The sequence below is a fragment of the Pelobates fuscus genome, chromosome 3, assembly GCF_036172605.1.
Source record: "Pelobates fuscus isolate aPelFus1 chromosome 3, aPelFus1.pri, whole genome shotgun sequence".
Lineage (NCBI taxonomy): Eukaryota > Metazoa > Chordata > Amphibia > Anura > Pelobatidae > Pelobates > Pelobates fuscus.
The window spans coordinates 30,832,305-30,853,255 of record NC_086319.1 but is presented as its reverse complement, the minus strand read 5'-3'; the positions used below and the strand labels follow the sequence as shown (position 1 = coordinate 30,853,255).

General features: G+C 36.6%; 1 protein-coding gene across 1 annotated transcript in view; it reads right to left on the bottom strand.

Annotated features, from left to right (window-relative positions):
- The window catches only part of TFEC (transcription factor EC), a 48,938-nt gene extending 30,480 nt beyond the window's left edge, over nt 1-18,458 (bottom strand). Inside the window, exon 1 of the mRNA XM_063445095.1 lies at nt 18,396-18,458. Coding sequence (XP_063301165.1) covers nt 18,396-18,443 — 48 coding nt within the window. The 5' untranslated portion in view covers nt 18,444-18,458. The remainder of the gene's footprint in view (nt 1-18,395) is intronic.
- Nucleotides 18,459-20,951: the final 2,493 nt, after the last annotated feature.

The following is a 20,951-nucleotide window of genomic DNA, read 5'->3' as shown; positions in this document are numbered from 1 at the left end:
TGTAAAGTGTTGGTAGTGGGACAGGAATCCCAAATCAATATTTAGTCCTCTATTCTTGCTGTTAAACCATTTAATCATTCTGGCTTCAAAGGCTTTTCTTTCCTGGGTATTTTTATAACCCCCCTTCAGTACTTTGATTTTTAGGTCCTTCAGTGAGTGGCCAGGCTGGGTAAAGTGGTGTCCCACAGGAGTGCAGTATGATTCTTCTTTGTGGTGTTTAATAGAATGTCTGTGCATATTCATTCTGCCATTTAATGGCTGGGTGGTTTCCCCAATGTAGCATCCTAGGTGGCATTTTATGCATTGAATCATGTATACCACATTGCTGGATGTGCACACACACACACTTTTATTCTCTATATATGTATAATATATTATAAAATGCTTTAATTATTTTATCATATTATACATATATAATAGATGTATAATATATTTATTTTATTATTATAATTTTTTTTTTAAATTTAGGTGCTTGGAGGACTGCCCGACAGCTCAGTCAGTTCCCCTGCTGGCAGCTCTATAGACTCCTATTGCGGCCATGTGATCATTTTGATCACATGGCGCTGGAGGGCTGCCGTGGCTGGAGCTGCTGCAGGGGGATGGTTGGGGTCTCGGCCGGTCCAGGTAAGTCCAGGGGTCATTTTTGCCGTGGACGTACTGGATACGTCCGCGGTCATTAATGGCCATTTTTTGTCGGATGTACCCAGTACGTCTGCAGTCGGGAAGGGGTTAAAACCTCCCACGAATTTCTAACTTTCATTCTTATGGGTTGCTGGAGTAATTAATTGGAAAGTGTAAACTTTGACGTCATTTATAAACAAGTCTCTCCCACCTAATCCTCCACACCTCAACGCATACATTAATACACGTTGTTGCCGCACAGAAATACTCCCCTACATTTATACACATACACATACACCACCAGTATTCATAAGCAAACACACATACTGATCCTCCAAACAAATAAAACCAAAACACATAAACACAAATGTAATCAATAATTTAAAAATTCAAGGAGCTGTTGACACTGACTGTATATTGAGTAGAACTCAATTTATATTTAAATTAAAATGAATGTTATCCATGTTACAATGAATGTCCCGTTACAATAATAGTTTATGACACAATGCCTAAATAATTATTTATATTCAGTTATAACACAATACCTGTCACCAGAACAATATTTACATCCCAGGCATTTATTAGCAGAAAATGTGTTGGCGAACAAACATCTTCAAAACAAGGCTTTGAGGGCAAGTCTTTGATACGAAGTACGCGCTATTTAAATAAAACCAGAATCAATACGCTCAACTTCAAAGTTGACAAGTCTAACATTCAATTACTCGAATTGGTCTCACAATGTGCTTTCAAAATTAGCAGTCCGGCAAATGCCGAATCTTCCTTTTGATAAAGTGATAAAGTGTACCCTTCTTGTACCTTACATACTTTGCGCTTGTCACCCATATTACTGGCATAGTTTTAGGATTTGTAAACTTAAAATGTACTCAGACAATTAGCACAACCAAACTATGTCCTGAGTATTGTACTGAAACCTAGCATGTGTTTAGATTAAAATGTATTAACGGTACCATATCTACCTTTATATTGCTTATAAATAGATTGAAGCCCAGCAATGTAAGGGCGTTTAATAATAGAACTCTAATGTGACAACTAATTAATCACAAGACTATTCACTACAGCTTCATCATAGATAAAATCATAGAATATGACAGGTCTACAAAGATGCTCGATGTGTAATACACTGTGTTGCTCTATTCAGTGATATGATTGTATCCATGATAAAGGAATAATCAGTATCTTTAAGGCAAACTGATCATGTAACCATTAAGATATATTAGCATAGTTCTATCTTTTCTGCCTCACCTGACTATGGATTAGGGATTTAATATTGAAATCAAACTGATTTCTGTGTAAATATGTATATATATATATATATATATCCCATAATGTTAACAGTGTATCAGTTGTGAAAATTGTGTTCAACTGGTGAATGTGTAATTAGTACAAAGATATAACATGTTCTCCCTGTACATCAGATTGAGTACTGTACATGGAGACTGACTCACAGAGCACTGAAATGTTTTAAAGTCTGAATTAAAAAAAAAGATTGGTTTAAAGAGTGATAAACAACAAAAGAAGACTATAAAACAAACAATTATTAGATACAAGTTAAAAATAACTCCTAATTAAACACCGTTCAGCTAATCAGTAATGACTCATTATAAGGATCTGTAAAATGCTAGATTTTAGCATACCGATAGCTAGTGATCTAATGAAGGAACGGTTGATCACACCCATTGTAGGCTACAGCTCTAGTATTTTTTGCCAAATTAAAGGCCTAATAATCATTCTCAGCAGATTAGAACCAATTACGCATGAAACAGGTTTAAACAATACCAGGGGGTCAATTTAAACTGTTGAGAGCTGAGAACCAGCTTGCAAAACAAATGAAAAAAAGTTATATTGGAAAAATATCTGTAACCTTAGCACTTTAGTTTAAATTTTGAAGCCAACTCTCAGCTCATCGTCATTCACATTTTACTAAACAGCCTTACTAGATTGCATATTTTTAATATGATGTTAAATCCCTCTTCAATGTGGTTATTTATAGTTGAGCAGGGCTAGATTTACATCTCAGGTGCCAATAGTAACAGGCACCCATCCCTTCCCCCAAAATATCCATTTTTTTGTTGTTGCTTACTCTATGATATGGAAGAAGCATGAATGAGTCAGAGTGCCGCCGAGCAGGAGCATCGCTGATTGCCTGAACGCAGTCAGCTGAAGTTCTCAGCCAGTTAGTGTCTCCTCATTCCGAAAACTGGCTTCCAAAGAAACTTCCGTTTTGTGTTGACCAGTGGAGTAGTAGACCAGTGGAGAACAGCCATGGAGGCAACTTAGAGGTAAAACTGTTCGAAAACGGTTAAACACCTTGAGGTAAGAGTGCTTCCATGGGCCCCAATTTAGATGAAGTTGTTTTGGTACCTGGAGTGTTTCTTACAATAAAATGGATTGATCCACCAGCATCATAGATGAAAAGCCAATGAGTTTTGCTCAGTTGCTCCAAACAAAACTCATTGATGAATCTTTTCCTGGGAGAACCATGTTTATGTTTGGGATTTTATATGCCAACGCATGTATACCCCATTCTGCATGTCAAGGCTGTGGTCTTCATCTGTTGTTGCCTTTGTTGAGAACTTTATTAAAACACTCTACATGTCGAAGGTTTTGTTACAGTTCCCAACTTAGCTTAGAATTGAAAATGGATGTTCACTATGGGAATAATCATTTAATTTTCCTTTATGTAAGGAATTGTGATATAAAATGACATATAACACATATACATATTTCATACTGATTTTCTTTAATCATATTAGATCCCGTTTTCTCTTTTGAAAATGATATTTAAGTTGGGCAATTAAAATTTTAATCCAGATAATAAGAAGCACTACCCCCCTAAAATAAACACAGGCAGAGTAACTAAAGTAATTTATTATGTTGAAATAAAGGAAAGTATTGTAACTGATAGAATTGCTGGGTTTCACAGAGTCGTCTGGAATTAGCTGAGTGTGCAAGTAGACCAGGGTGCAATGGATATAATGAGATCCGAGATAATGCTTAGTCAGGTCTGCAGACTTCTGCTTTACCTAGGGCTGTCAGCTCACATTTTGTCTGTAGAATATCTTATAGTTGTCAATGTGTTAGCCTTGCTACCAGAGTATCTCTTGTTTTAAAAAAAAAATCAATATAATTTACTGAAACATAACAATGGCATGTAATTAGGTTGGGTTCTCTATCTTGTAGCACTGTGATCAAGTTAATATGGAAACAAGGTAAACATTAGCCTATAACCAGTGGTTATCAAAAACAGCAATCTAAAAGAGCAAGAGTCTTCTCTGGGCTTAGAAGCATATTCAATCAAACTCATTCGGAACAATTAGAGAAAATCGAAGACCAGTTCGGGTGAAAATTACTATATTTGTTGTCTTACAACTTGAAGAAGCTAAAATTCAGATTATTTTAAATGGATTTGTAACTGACTTGCCCCTATATTAAACAGAATTAGCCAATTTATTGATAAATCATATCAATGCAGCCTTAACTCAGCCTCTTGTAATAGAGGTTAATATATTCCATCCTACTCTTTGTTTATCTGTATTGGTGATACTGTAACTGGGCGCCTCACAGTTAGTTGTCATATGCTCTCTCCTTTTGCATTTACAATTCAACTTAGAGAAAACATGCAGACAAAGGGAGAAATAAAAAAGGGTTTCAATTTCTCTTTTTAATTTGAAATATTTTCAGTGGTATTGCTTTATCTGAACTGGAATATGATGTCATTTCCACATTTTCATTATAAATTAAAAAAACAAAATAAAGGTTATCATAAGTTATAGGTGGTTGTTTTTTTTTTTTTTTTTTTATGTTTTACTTATTGTATTGGTGCTGCATTTATTAATATTTCTTCCCCAAAAAAATGCCAGCAAAAAGTCAACTTAGAAGTCATTAGTCAAACTCCAAACAATCCATAAAAGATCCCATTCCAGAAAAATAGTCACAGCTCCTTTAATTGATTTTAATGTTTTACATTCCTTTTGTTTAAATCCTTAATTGTGTATTTAAAACTACTGAAAAAGCTTCAGTCCGGAGTAGCAATATGTAACAACCATTAACCCTTTGGTAAAAATCTGTAACAAACTTGCATTTCTCACATTCTTCTCTTTCTCCATGTATGGGATCTAAATGTGTCAGGTCGTCTAGTCTGCCTGTACCATTCAAAGTATAAATTAGCCTAAATCCTTGTCATTGGCATTTCACAACTCAAGGAATGTCTTTTATCTACCAGGTTGATCAGTAGTTGTTGCAATGTCCTAACCAGAAAATGATCTTAAGCTGACTTTGATTCTCCTTCCTCTGGCATTTAACAGAACACATTTTTTTTTCAGTCAGAATTTTGTGAATGTCATTGCAGTAACTTCACACTCCAAAGATTACTTTGTGAGGCTATTGTGCATGAAAATCTGAATTGATGTTTTTACTACAAATAATAGGATGAAGCTTTGTTGAAGTTTCAGCCCATGCTAATTTGTATAAAGTCAAGGTTACCACATTAAAAAAAAAAAAAACGATACATACGCTGGAGACTTGAATACAAAACAACCTAAAAAAATATAGAAATCAGTTTAAAAATGTGGAATTATACCTCATGTTGTGAAAAACACATGACTAACATTGGCAAGTATGATATTACACTGCCCCTTTGTGCATCTTTTTCCCCCAGCACCTTTTCGGGTCTCTATCTCCCCTCCAGCCCCTCTGTGTGTATCTTTGGCCTCCCAGTCCATCTGTTTGTCTCTTTGTCCCCCACAGCCCCTCTGTGTGCCTTTGTCCCACCAGCCCCAGTGTGTGCCCCTTTGTCATCCCCCCATGCCCACTGTGTGTCTCTTTGTCGTCCCAGACCTCTGTGTACCTTTTTTCACCCTTTCATGAGACTCTGTTCGGTGCCCTTCCCCTCCAATAGTCACCAGGAGACTGCGTCCCCTGGGCTGGTGCACCCTAGATGGCTGTCTACTTAGTTCACCTAGTGTTGTGCTGGCCCTGAGTAGAGAAAAAAAAAACAGGACAGCAAGAAATTGTTCTAAAGTTGGGTTAGTCATGTCAAGTTTGGAACACTAGTAGCTATGAAAATGGATATATAGTTATATTATGTATTTTTTTTAAACAAATTTGAAAATTGTATGTTTCTTTTCATTACATAGGTATGTATTATATATTGTCACTTTCTAAATAATGCTAATAATAATTTACTTTTTAAAATTGTTCAAATGTTTTATCCTTTTAGATCCAAGGTATGGAAAAGCCTTGTACCGGGAATGTTCTGACGCATTTTTGATTATTATCATTATGATATTTATATAGCGCCAACAAATTCCACAGCGCTTTACAACTTGATCATGAAAGCATTATGATATTTTCAATATTGTACATATGCACAATATCATTAACAGGCATTAACATACTATTTAGCCCTGCATTCATCTGAATTCCTATTCTTCACTTCTTAATACACCACAGTGTAAAATAGCACAGCAATGTATGGACAGATTTTAAAGCTCTTTTACCAATTGTATAATCCTTATTGCGGAACACTTAATAAGTCTGTACTCTTTCCCCTATCTCAGCCATACAACATTGTCACGCAAATTGTTTTCTAAGAGGTGCAGTCATTGAAAAGAGAGTTGTGGTGAGCTGACTTGCTAAATATTGGAGAATACAGACAAAGTCGGAAGAAAATCTGCCAATTTGTGTGTCTTTTTTGGGTCTGTCTTTCACTTTTATTTTGAGTCATTAGCCTATAACCAGTGGTTATCAAAAACAGCAATCTAAAGAAGCAAGAGTCTTCTCTGGGCTTAGAAGCATATTCAATCAAACTCATTCGGAACAATTAGAGAAAATTGAAGACCAGTTCGGGTGAAAATTACTATATTTGTTGTCTTACAACTTGAAGAAGCTAAAATTCAGATTATTTTAAATGGATTTGAGACTGACTTGCCCCTATATTAAACAGAATTAGACAATTTATTGATAAATCATATCAATGCAGCCTTAACTCAGCCTCTTGTAATAGAGGTTAATATATTCCATCCTACTCTTTGTTTATCTGTATTGGTGATACTGTTGCCACATTTTGAGGTTCCATGCAGTGTATTTATAGTGTTAAATTGTGCTTAAAGAGAAACTGTCATTTTCCAGGATTTGTAATATCATGCTTATTTATCACCATAATTAACATTGTATGATAGCCCAAAGAACACATTTCTCTAGTAGTTGAATTTGAATTAAAGAGACTTCCAGGATCCTATGAATGATACGTTTTAGCATTTAGCATAATCAGCTTCTATTTTTTCTTTTTAACTCAGAATAGAAGCCTAGCGGCACTCATATCTTGAGCATCTCACGCACATCTCTCAATTCATCCACTCACTGACAATCCATAGAAATGCAACCCTTCATTCACACACGCACTGATACTCCACAAATATATACACTAGCATTCACACAACCTTACATTTCTTTACAAAAATGTAATTCTGTACAGCAGCCACATCTTGAATAACAAAGTAAATTGTGTTTGTGGTGGTAAGTGACTTTTAGGCCCAGCTAGTAGGTTAGGTTTTGAACTTCTAAGCTCTTTTTTTATTTATATCTCTTAAGGGCTTCATGGGACCTAAGAATGCAAGCAAGCAAGCCAGAGGTACATAAATCATTCAGTAACACATTTCATCAGTGTTAAAGTCAGAAAACATTCAGAACAATGCAAACCGCTCAGCATCAAAGGAACACTGTATGTCATTACCATATATTTATATTTTATTGACTAATAAATACTAGCTTTAAATAGCTGAGAAACTGCTTAACATTAGTATTGGTGCTAGAATGCAGACAATCCTTTACATTAAACACAGCTGGAGAGAGGATATATACACTTTAATGAGACAATCATACACTCCAAATCCAATGCCTAAACACACTTGAAAAGGGTGCAAAAATCCACATTTTCTAAGAACTAATAAATTTTTTTAAGTCCTTGGGCATCAGCAGAACGGACACCCCAAAAAAAATCTCCCCTGATTTGATGTGAAGACACAATTTCTTGACCAATTAAATGACAAATAAGCACTCCAGCAACAATATTACATATAGCAAAATCAGCAACATAGAATACATTAAACATTTGTTTAGAGGTACCTTAAAGAAACACACGGCTATATGGGAGATAATAAGTGAGTTACATACAAGTCATCTACTAGAATCATCAATTCACTTAGTTGTCTGTAACCCTCAACCCTCAATCAAAAAACTCACAAAGGCACCATTTTTTTCTAACCCTGCAATATCGGCCTACCAAGCTCAACGCTGCAAGATTAACAAGAAAATCATTCTGCTTCCAGTCACTAGATTGGAAGCATGGATTAAACTTGTGTGAGTTACTGTAACTACTTTAAGATCTGTGAACTCCCTGCCCTTGTTTTACTGCTAAGGAAATCCATGACTAACCTTTCTTAGCCATTGTGGCTATAGGGTACATACAATAAGAAGATAATTGGAGAGAACAGTTTGCAGTAGGTCACTTCCTGTCAATGAATAAAAAATAGTGGTGAAAATACTGCATCATATGACGCAATAAGAGAAAAGTTTGGCATTTATTATTTTTGAAAAAAAAAATAACAAAGTGCAAAATCACATAAAATAATAAAAACATGGTATTCTGTATCAGACATGTTATACACATGTCTGATGTCCCAATCCAGCATAGTCTTTAACAGTATAAATGGGTACCACTTCTCAGGCTATCAGGAAATCAATTAAATTATTCCAATTTCAGAACCAAGGGATACAGAATTCAGGTACTCTTCCACTTCCACTAGATAATAATTTGCTGTGAATTACCATCAGCACCATCATCATCACTAGCCTACCGCCATCAGACTTTCCCCTAGTCTTGCATCTTTTAAGAAGTGCCTTAAAACCCATCTCTTTAGGAAAGCTTATGGCCTCCAAGACTAACCAATACCTCACATACCTGTCTCTTGCCCTCTCCTAAAGGGCAGTCCACCTTATTTGATTGCAAATTCCTGTCCTAATGTGTTTTACACCCCACCTCCTATAGAATGTAAGCTTGATCGAGCAGGGTCCTCTTCAACCTATTGTTCCTGTAAGTTTATTTGTAATTGTCCTATTTATAGTTAAATCCCCTCTCATACTATTGTAAAGCGCTACGGAATCTGTTGGCGCTATATAAATTGCAATAATAATAATAATAATAATGAAAAGAAAGCTATAACATTCAGGCAAGTCTCAATGGAAGGAGGTAAAATCACAAACTAGAAAGCTCGACAAGTTTAAATAGTAGTGACCCCTTGTAATAAGAGAATCCAAAGTTTCATCACTAGATTGGAAACTGCAGTCCTGTAAAAGAACATTCCGTGCACGGTAACCTCTACCGCTCACTGTAGTGGTTATGGTGCCAGGAGTTTCCTTGTACCCCTCTCTGTAACAGTCCATCCATATTTACAAGGGTTGACTAATTACCTAGAGTCTGATGGATCCCACTCCCGGTCTCTACTACAAACACTGAAGAGTCTAAAGTTCCTATGCATTGATTAATGGGCCATACCACACTCCAAAAGCACTTCAGCTGAAGCGCTTTATGGATGACGAGTATCCTAGTTTAATATCAATTTATAAAAGGGAAGATTTCTACTTTTATAAATTAACTGTTTGGAAATTAACTGTCAATCAAACAGCCAGGGAGATTTGCAGCCTCCTTGCTCAGGAGTGCTAATGGAAGTGTCAGAAACACACGCTACTTGAGCCTGCCTCCTCTCACATAGACCTCAGACCAACTCCTCAAGAACTCAGACCACACATGCGCATGTGTATGATCAAATGTGCATGCACATGGGCAAAAATTCAGAAGCTGAAAGTGTCTTCTGGGAAAATAAGGGAGGGCTTGCTAAGGCGGCAGTCCAATAGATCTACAGCCTTTGCCTGCAGCACTTTGCTCAGACAAACTAATGGAAGGCCCTGCTGAGGAATCTCCAGCTCTCCCGCATTAGTGTCAAGGCACTACTAGCACCATAACCACTGGAGCATGATCTATGTCTATATAAACACCTAAAATATGATATAAAATATAAAATATAAAACACATGAAAATATCAAGCTGGATAGGTAAATCCAGGTTTTTGCTAAGGTAAAAAGTAACAAAGGTCAACAATGTAAAAAGTACTTTTAAAGTGACTGTACGTAAGATAAAACATATTAAAGTGACTGTAACATGATATAAAACAACAGCAATAACACATAAAAATAAACACATAGTAATATGTAAAAGTGAAAGCATGGACAGGAATCTCTGCTTAAACATATAATGGGTATCTAATTTGTTAACAATGGTTAACCATGATGCTAAATGTTATATAAAATAATTGATTTAAAAAAGTTAGTTGCCAGCTCATCTTAACTCACTGTTTAGTGTACATCACATCTGTTCAGATAATTAGAAGGGTCACAGATTAACAATCTGTTCCAGATTTTCACCATAACCCAATAAACCCAGTAAAAGCAGGAACTTCAGGCATAAACACAGTCAGAAACACGTGTTGGCAGAATCCAGGCAAGAGCACATGGAGGCACACACTCACAAACACACACACACACAGTCAGAGCTGCATAATTACAGCAGACAGAAGCACATGTTTACTCAACTATGCATACAATAACACAAAGAATTGAAAACATTTAGGATATAAAAACAGAGCATTACACACAAAAACATTTAGATACGAAAATGTACATGCTAAAATATTCACATGTGGACATATACATAAGCTTGTGGACATATACATTTACTTCTTGTGCACAGAAGTAAATGTAGTTATACCAAAGGAAAAAGGTTATTGTTTCCTCAGTTATTTAACCCTGTGTTTGTTTTTGGGTTGCGAAATGCATTTCTTTTACCTACGAAAGGTCAACCAAATATTTTGGGATGATTTAATTTAAAGTGAATTTTTCTATGCATTTATCTTACCTTTCATAAGCAAAGAAGCATGGTGATTTCTTTAATCTTAAAATTAGTTCCCCTTTCCATCTAAGGTTAGTTACATTGAGTTGTCTTTTCCAACTTTGCAGTATTGCATAATAACAGAGCAGGAAGGGGAGTGGATACAGATAGGTCTCAATGCTATCAGAAGAACAGAGTGAAAACTCAAACCATCCAATTAACCCCTTGAAGATCAAAGAAGATTCTATCAACACAACCTAGTTTAAATCAAAAGATAGTTTCTCCCTCATTTTGTGATAGAGGGAATAAACAAACAGGACATCCCATCTTGGTGCAGAGTATTTAGGGAACAGATTATAATGAAAGTTAAAGCACATAACTGGCAATAAACAGTATTATCATATTTACTTTCATAATATTGTAAATTTAAATAGCCTAATATAAGTTACAAGTTAATATACCTTGTGATGTAGCTTTTCACAATTTTTGAAATGACTGATACCCAGAAGTAAGAAACTGTGAAATAATGAAACATTTGCAATATTGTAACAAAATAGTTAAATAAAAAAGAAAAGAAGGTTATCCTGGGGAGCTCATATTGACCATTGTTTGAAAAATTAAGTTTCCAACCTTTAATAATTATCTTGCATTATTTCCAAATGCAAAATATTTAGAAAAATATATTCATTGTCAATTATTTTCTGCATTATGACATTTATTAGAGGACAACGAGAGAATTCACCAACTATCAAAACCACCTACCACACCCTCTGTGCATGAGTGAGATAAAACCTTGAGAATAACTGTATGCAGTATATTGTACTCTCTGCAATGCCAGTCAGTCTGTAATTTCTAGAGTATAATGCACTTATATCATTAATGTTTAGTGCATCAAATTCCTTTAAGAATGCAGAATATCAATGTACAACTGTTGCAATTAAACCAAAATCAGATACAAGTTTCTATGAATCAGTTGATGAATATTCCTATACAAACGTTGTCCTCATGGTATTATATAAATAATAAAATAATAATAATAATAATAATAATAATAATAATATTAATAATAGAGCAACCCTTATTGGCCTTGTCCCATCCCCCCAAAACAAAAACAGATGAAAAGCATACCTGTGATCGAAAACTAGGCTCCCTAAAATCCACCCCTCCTCCTGTGATGTCATTCCCCTCACTGGAAGTTGGTGAGATGTCCCAGATGATGGGCTGAGGGGATGACTTGGGCAGTACAGAGGGTGAGCGTGCTGCTATTGGTTGTCTTTTGAAAAATTGCTATGTGTGCTGTAACAGATGCCAAATGTACAGATTTAACATTAGCCAGCTGAGAACTCCCATACTAGGTTGGCGAACGATGCTGCCAGAGGCGGAGTTAAATCTCCGACAGGAAAGTGCATTTCCTCTGTATGTGCAGAGTTTTAAGCTAAAATGCTGCACATACAGACCACGGAAGTGGTTATGGTGCTTAGTAATCCTTTAATGGGCTTTACGGATCCTTCAATAATGTTTACTGAGGGGCATTTTAGGCTTAACACAGTCAATGCTCTTCTTAATTGGATAAGCCAGAATAAGAAGACAAATTCAGGAGTTACTAGCTGGTTCCTTACTCTATAACTGTTAGACACTAAAATGGTCTGCACAGTAACGATAATGGTCTTCCTATGGTGCATTATTTGTCCATTCCATATCTAATGGAATGTCCATAGTTTCTTTCACCATGAGATATAAGCTGGGGGGAGTGTATGTAATAAAATCATGCATTGGTGTTCAAAGGGAGATATATAAGAGATCTATGGCAATATACCTCAGCACAGAATGCGCCTGTCATGGTTGAATATAATTATTACCTGTTATGTATTACATTTATATATGTGTGTATGTATATATATAGTTTATAAATTGTATTTTTTGGAATATTGTATCCTATAAGAAAAAAAGAAAACATAATAATATATAAAATTATTTTTATTATATATATATATATATATATTTATTTTCAACTTTGAGGTGTTCTTGTTTTTTGTTTTAGATACCCACATTTTAGTAAGAAAATAAATAATATAGTAATAATAATAGTAATAATAGTAATAATAAAACCCGCCTTCTCCTTTCTACAACCTAACAGTCTGCTCTACGCTCACTTAGATTATCACAACTGGTGATCATAGAAGCATTGGGGACTCTGCCAATCGTTGTTCTCATAGAGTAGCGTTGGTGTCATTTTTGTCTGTATGAGAAGCATTGCCTTCCGCTTTGAACTACAGTTCAAAGCAAGTGAGATAGGAAACCCTCCTGGCTGACTGACTGATTGAAGGTGTAACTAAGGGCTTTTATAAAAGTTCTCTTGAGATCAACACTTCTACAAGATAACACAGAGGGGACCTTCAGCTAACCCCTAAAGCACTTCAGCACACTGAAGTACTTAGGAGATTGTAATGTTCCTTTAACCACAGGTGTACATTGTAGGTGCATCCCGCAGGGTTTAAAGCATAACCTGTGTGCAGATATAGAGATTCTCTAAGCCAGAAGAACTTGATTGCTACAAGATATTTTTTTTTGCTGAGTGTACTTACTGAACCTTGCAGGAACCGTGCAGGAAACAATAGACACATTTTGCTACAAAGAGGAATTACAGGTGTTGTACGAGATCAGCAGAACAAAGAGTTTTGCCCATTCTAGACTATTGTGTGTGATTGCCGTAGTCACTGCTACATTTTGGATAAAAATAGTTTGAGGATGAGCTGAATTTGTAAACTACTTGCAATACCCAATAACACTATGGCATTGGCTGCCATACTGATTTGTAACAAGCTGGTTAAACTCCAGGGAGAAACTTGAATTGTGACTGAAATACTAGACTTTTTATGCACAAATCCTAGTCTTTAACTTAGCAGGGCAAAGATACAGCTTGCGGACTCAGCATAGCTGATCTCGGCAGTTTATCATCCCTGGTTGGGGAGTAATCCAGCTCAGGTGGTTCTGTGGCTTAACTAGCCATACTGGTGGCACTGGTGGGGGATCCACATGGAATTTGAGCATTTGTGGCAAGTCCCTGTTCCCCCATCCTAGCCAGTGCCTATCACCCTAGGTTCAGCTAGGATGAGAGGAGAAGAAGAGGTGGGGTGCATCTACCAACTCAAAATAGAAGATGCCAAGCATGAAATGTTTATATGCCTATGACATGGCTGGGCTAGATAAAATATTTGAAGATTTTTTAATGAAGCTGACTGGTAGAAAGCAGTACCAGGGCAACTACGCCACCTTATACAGGCATGTGACCGAATGAACCTATGACATCTCTCACACCTCAAGTTATGTCGAGGCCCAGGGATGGAGCATGAAAGGGGGGTCGAGTGGAAATTGGGTCTAATGCTGAGTTACAGGATTGTGTCCTGCCACTGGTGGGGGTAGGGTAATCTTTACCGGACTATGAGAGAAGCTCATTAGCATAATTAATGCTTAATTGTCACTAATCCAGAGGTTAACATCTATCTTAACACCTCTTCAATTTTTTTCTAATTTTCCTATGGTGCCAAAAAGTCTTAATCCTTTATTTCCTGTTGTATATTACACTCAATACGTTTACTTTCTTATTGTTTATTTACAACATGTTCCAAGTTATGTCTCTACTAATTAATATGTAAGTGGCTTTTGTATGCAATCTATATTATTGAAAATAGTCTTGAATAGTCTATATGTGACTATGTGCGCAATATCATCTTATGTACAACATTTTTGTATTAGCCTAGCTATGCTCAGACAGATTTACTTCTGCCCATATTTTCTGCAATTGGAGCGAGCGGCTAAACATTCTTATTTGTTCATGTTTAGATGCATGTCACTGTTCATGTTATATCATAATGCTGTTACACATTCTATGTTTGGCAATGTCTCTACTACAAAAAAGTGTCTGTTATACAATTGCCTAAAAAAAAAATGATTGACAATAAAAATATATATCTTTCACTTGAAACCGATGTTAATTTTTGTTGAAAAATAACTTATTCACCATATCAAAGGAATCCAAAGCTATAACTGGATATCGTATCCCGCGTATTATGTAATATCAATAACACTTACACAAACCACTCTTTTAGTCCCGCTGAAATATATGTTTGAACACAAGACTCTAGTATGGTTTTGCATGTTCTATAATAATATAATTTAACCTTTTAACATCAAGTCCATTAGGGATCTTTGTTCTTTCATGAATGGAAATCCAGTAGAAGCGTTTTTTCGGGGGTCTTTACAAAGGTCAAGTTTTAAATAACTCAGATACTCAGCACAGACTTCACTATTTTTGGTATATTGATGACCTAAAATAACTCTGACAGCTATAAATGATCAAGTGTAGCATAAAATCTTAAATTATCAGTCATGCCTGTCATGGATTATTAAAATATAGTATACATTTATTTTTAGGATATCATTGCAGCTGAAAAGAGTGTATTTTTAGATTTTGTATTTATACATTAACTTGTCTATTTTATGTTCATGTCAGATGTATTGAAATTCCAAGGCATTTAGTTTTTTTTTGTGGATGAACAAGAGAAAGAAAACTATATTTGGTTCAAAGTTAAGCCTGACTTTTCTTGTCCCTAATTAACATAAACCAGGGCTAGAAAGATACAAATATGCTATTATAGTAGGATGACTTAGATTTTTAACACTAATAGTGCATGCATCTTTCTTAAGTTATATTTGAATCTATTAATACGATTATTTTTGCTGTATTGTTCAATGTTACATAGTTACATAGCTGAAAAGAGGCATGTGTCCATCAAGTTCAGCTCAGTTCAGTTTCTCACATCTGTTTTTGCTGTCGTTCCAAAAGAAGACAAAAAATATCAGTTTGAAGCTCTTTTGGAACATGCATATTTAAAAATGTTTGTTATATGTGTAGCGTTTCCAAAAGTGATAAGAGCATATTGTCTCTGTCCCACTGTATTACTCATACTATATATATCACAAGGGTATATTTATACTCAAAAATTCATATTTTGCAAAAGTAAATTTGATTCGTAAGATGTCACCAATGATGTTAGATTAATGTTTAAGTGCTTTAATTCGAAGACATATTTGTATATCAGATATGTAAATTGTAGAAAGTGATCACTTAAAGGACTACTGTAAACCTCACAATATTTTTTAATTTAACAATCCTTACATCAAGTATGAAAAGGACATAGAATTTTTTTTTTAAATGAAGTATATGTAAAAAAATAATAATAGTAAACCTCTTTATTATGTGACAGGATTACATACTACAGGATCATTTATGGTCATATACATGCACCTTCGGTGGCACAGTGGTCTTCCCTGCTTTATTACCTGCACAGAAGTAGGGAAGACCATAGAGACTAAGTTTCGGTTTTCGAAACCCTGTCTGACCAAAGGTGTGTGTATGGCGAAAGGAGCCTCTCATATATTAAAGGACCACTATAGTGTCAGGAAAACATACTTGTTTTCTTGGCACTTTAGTGCCCTGAGGGTGCCCCCACCCTCAGGGTCCCCCTCCCGCCGGGCTGGAAGGAGAGGAAGGGGTAAAGTTTACCTTTTTTTCCATCGCCAGGCTCCCTTGGCACGGAAAACTCTCCTCCTCCTTTCCCCGTCATCGGCTGAATGCGCATGCTCAGCAAAAGCTGTGCATGCATTCCGCCAGTCTCATAGGAAAGCATTCTCAATGCTTTCCTATGGACGCTGGCGTCTTCTTACTGTGAAAATCACAGTGAGAAGCGCAGAAGCGCCTCTAGCGGCTGTCAATGAGACAGCCACTAGAGGTTGGATTAACCCATAGGTAAACATAGCAGTTTCTCTGAAACTGCTATGTTTACAGCAGAAAGGGTTAATCCTAGGTGGACCTGGCACCCAGAACACTTCATTAACCTGAAGTGGTCTGGGTGCCTATAGTGGTCCTTTAAAGGTACTCATCCCTTGGAATCTTTTATCAACATTATCCTTAAATAAGGATTTATCTATACTTACCTTCACACTCTTTGCTCAATTACAGCAGGTATGTGTGTGCATGGGTGCGTGAATGCAGGCGTGTGTGTATTAGACTTGTGTACATCAAGAAATTTCAGTTCTGCAAAATAATTTTTGCCAAATATTGAAAATCTATACTTGCTAATATCTCTGCTCTGGAGCTAATTTTCAGCTCCATGATGTAAATGTAGAAAGGATATTGGTTAATTAATACAGTGGTGGAGATATGTTGATTTTTGTAGTTCAGTTGGGGATCTATCTTTTGGCCACCCTTGAGCTATTTCATTATCGACTGATGTTTTTTTCTCGTTTACATGCTGAATTAGTTTTTTGCAATTTTGCGTTGACCGTTGCATTTTGTCCAACAATACTACTTGCTTTTTATATCAATATTATGAAACAACTAGTTTCACTTCAAGTATAGGAAAACGCTACTACCTCAAACCAGTAATTTCAAAATATTGTAAATACACAGTTTCTGTTCTACATGTTGTGCATTCTGTGCACTTATATTTTTGATATATATATATTTTTTTTTTTTTTTTTTAAAAAGCACATTTTCTTTAACTGCAAAGAAAAGCATGCTATCTCGATGTATCAATAAGCAAACAAACCCATGGATGTACATCATTTATTTTCTTTGAATTTATATATGTGATCCCCAAAAGAACCAGTACAAATCATGTAATTGCTAAGTAATTTCCCTTAACAAACAAAAATAAACAAACTTACAAAACAGTTATATGGCAAAAATGACAAGATAAATTATATTGTCGATCTCTTCGATTCTACCCAGTATTGACTATAACTGTCCATGATACCATTCATAATCTATGGGACACAGGAGTCAAAAGTCTCAATGAAGCATTCTAAAACATATACACACATGGATAGGTAATTGTTGTATTCCCTGAACTATTATCTTTTAACTAACATTTAAAATCAATCGACTGTTAAGTAATGTTCCGTAACTGACAACAATAAAAACTCAGTATAATAACTTAATGACTCCATTGCAGTATGAGTACTGATTAGGAAAACAAACAATGAAATAAACTAAACAGAAGAATAAATAAATAAATAAATGGAGCTGTAAGTAAAATAATATCAGACACTTTGCAGTTCCAGTTCCACCTCTGGGGAGAATGACAACTGTACTTCTCCCTTACCAGCCTGTCACCAAGAATACCAGAAATGGTGACAGCCAGGAATCTTGTCTGAAGCTTAACAACGTGACTTTCATCAGCCTCATGAAATCACCTTTTTGAAAGCATGATGTATAGATAGACATAATGTGTCCAGAATCTCACAATACCATAATTTCCCCATAACATCTGGACCACTCCATAGATAGAAAGACAGACAGAGATAGATAGACAGACAGACAGGAGATAGATAGACAGACAGACAGATAGATAGATGGGTAGATAGATAGATAGATAGATAGATAGGTAGATAGATAGATAGATAGATAGATAGATAGAGGTCTTACATTAATAATTTTCCCAAAACATAAAAAAAGCAAAAAATGTTTTTCATCCAGTTGTTTAGAATTGCATTATATATAAAGTACCGTCAAGTCTTTTAAAGTGCTAGAATAGCGAAGATGAACGCCCTAATATATATTGTGTGTGAATACATGCAAGCACGCATTACTACATATACATGAATATATGCACATGTTTATTTCTACAGTCACTACTTTTCCTTTGTGCTGTACAAACACATTGATGCTCATTCTCACCCTATTCGTGGCACCTGAGTTTTAACAAGCAATGCAAACATCAGGAATGTTTTAAGTTCAGCTACCTACCGGAATTTGTACGAGAGTGACCATCTTCACAACACTGCAGCAGCTCATACCTGATATAAACAAGGCTTCATAGAGCTCATGAGAATTGATTTACTTTACATTTAACATGAAGAGGAAAAGAAAAAAAAATAGAGAAGTGGCTTAAATTCACACTTCCTAAAACCACTCTGTGATACCAGATAAAGTGGGAGAAATGACAGGTCAAATTGTGGAAATATGATTTAATAAAGCACCCAAAATGCTATGTCAGTTGTTATTAAAGCATTAAATATGTTTGCTTTTACTATTCATGTTACTAATGCAGAATAGTTACTTTATGTAAAGAAAACAAACACTATTATTAATCTGTAAATGTAATCCATGTATATGAAATATGGAATACAGAGATAGAACATAAACTCAGGTATAGACAGCTGTTTGAGAACTCCTTAACAAATAAAATATAATCTGTGAAATGTACATTAATCCTTCAATAAACAAGGAGTGTAGGATGATCGGGAGTGAGAGTGAGTAGTCAAACCAGAGGTGTATAGCAAAAAAGATTAAATTAACATTATAATGTAAGGAGTACAAATCAGTATTCCTAACGCTACAGTGTCCTTTCTACTCCTTTCTAGGTCTCCCCCCACCTCCCGGGTGCCATAAAAATGTAAGAAATAAAATAGTTACCTATTTTGAGAGCCTAGGTGTCAGGATCGGGACAGGGATCCAACACGCAGAGTACAAACAGGTGGTAGGTACGTATACCGGACCTTAGAATGGCCGGACTTAACGTAAGGAGTAAGCAGAGAATGGTCTAGAGACAAGCCGAGGTCGAGGGAACGAGAGGACAGGTAAGCGAGAGACAAGCCGAATCAAAGGGTAACAGAGATAAGCAGGGTAGTACAAACAAGCCGGGTCAGAACCAAAGAGACAACTAGAATACAAGAGCACTGAGTGACTAGACAGGCTAGAACCACGACAGGGCAATGAACAGATGCCGAAAGCCCTACTTTATACCCTGGTTCTAGAGGGTAATCACGCCCCCGACGAGTCCTGATTAGTGCTCGGGACTTGACTGACAGGTCGGCCCGGGTTGGCGTCATGACGTCGGCTACTGAGCGTCGCGTCATATAAGGAAGTGGATCCCTCGCGGCCGGCGTGTAAATGGCCGAGAGGACCGCGAGGAACGGGAGAAACAACCCCTCTGGGAGGATAAACGTCTAAGTCTCTCACCTCCTCTGAGGTAGAGACCACAGGTACCCTGACAGTACCCCCCCTCTCAGAAACGCCCACCGGGCGGAAGGAACCGAGACGAGATGGAAAACGGGAGTGAAAAGCCCTGCGGAGGCGAGGAGCATGTACATCCTCCTGAGGTACCCAAGTCCTCTCCTCAGGACCATATCCCTTCCAGTCAATAAGATATTGTAACTTCCCCCGGGAGATTCGAGAATCGATGATGGAGTTGATTTCATACTCCTCCTGACCCTCAACCTGAACAGAGCGAGGAGAGGATACAGTAGAGGAAAATCTGTTACAGACTAGCGGTTTCAACAAGGAAACATGAAAGGAGTTAGGGATGCGTAAGGCAGATGGAAGAGCTAGGCGATACGCAACTGGGTTAATTCGAGTCAGAACCCTGTAAGGGCCAATGTAACGAGGAGCAAATTTCATAGAAGGAACCTTTAAACGAATGTTTCTTGTACTCAACCATACCCTATCACCTGGAACAAAAACTGGAGCCGCCCTTCTGTGCTTATCAGCGTGTTTCTTGAACAACATGGAATTATGTAGAAGAATTTGTCGAGTCTGATCCCACAACTTCCTCAAATTGGCAACATGAACATCAACCGACGGTACCCCTTGGGAAGGAGAGACCGAGGGAAGAATGGAAGGATGAAAGCCATAATTCATGAAAAAGGGGCTGGAACGAGTAGAATCACAAACGAGATTATTGTGTGCAAACTCCGCCCAAGGAATCAAACCGACCCAATCGTCAGGGGCGTACCTAGAGCATGTGGCACCCGGAGCGGGTCCTAGTTTTGGCACCCCCCCCCCCACCCCTGCACTTTAAAATGTACAAAACACCCACTTTTTTTTTTAAATGTATGTAGCATTGAGCAGTGCTTGCATGTTTCAATGTAAGCATGCTTTTGTATGGAGTAAGTGTGAGTGAATGAATGGGTGTGTTTGGATGTAGTGTTGGCATTTTAATGCAGGCATGCTTTTGTGTGTAGTGTTGGCGAGATGCAGTGGTGTGGTTATATATAATGGTGATGTTTTAAAACAGAGGTGTGTTTGTATGTAGTGTTTGCACTGGAATGCAGGGATGTGTTTGTGTGTAGTGTTGGCAAGATGCTGAGATGTGGGATTGCCATATTTAAGGACACCAAATAAGGGAGCTATCTGCTAAACAGCACCCTAATTTGGTATCTTTACATATGGAATCTCACATAAGGGCACCAATTTAGGGAATTCTCTACTAAATAGCTAAAAGATCAAAATTTAAAAAGGCTTTTTCTTAATTTTAATCTTTAGGTTGTTTAGTAGATAACTCACTTATTTGTTATCCTTATG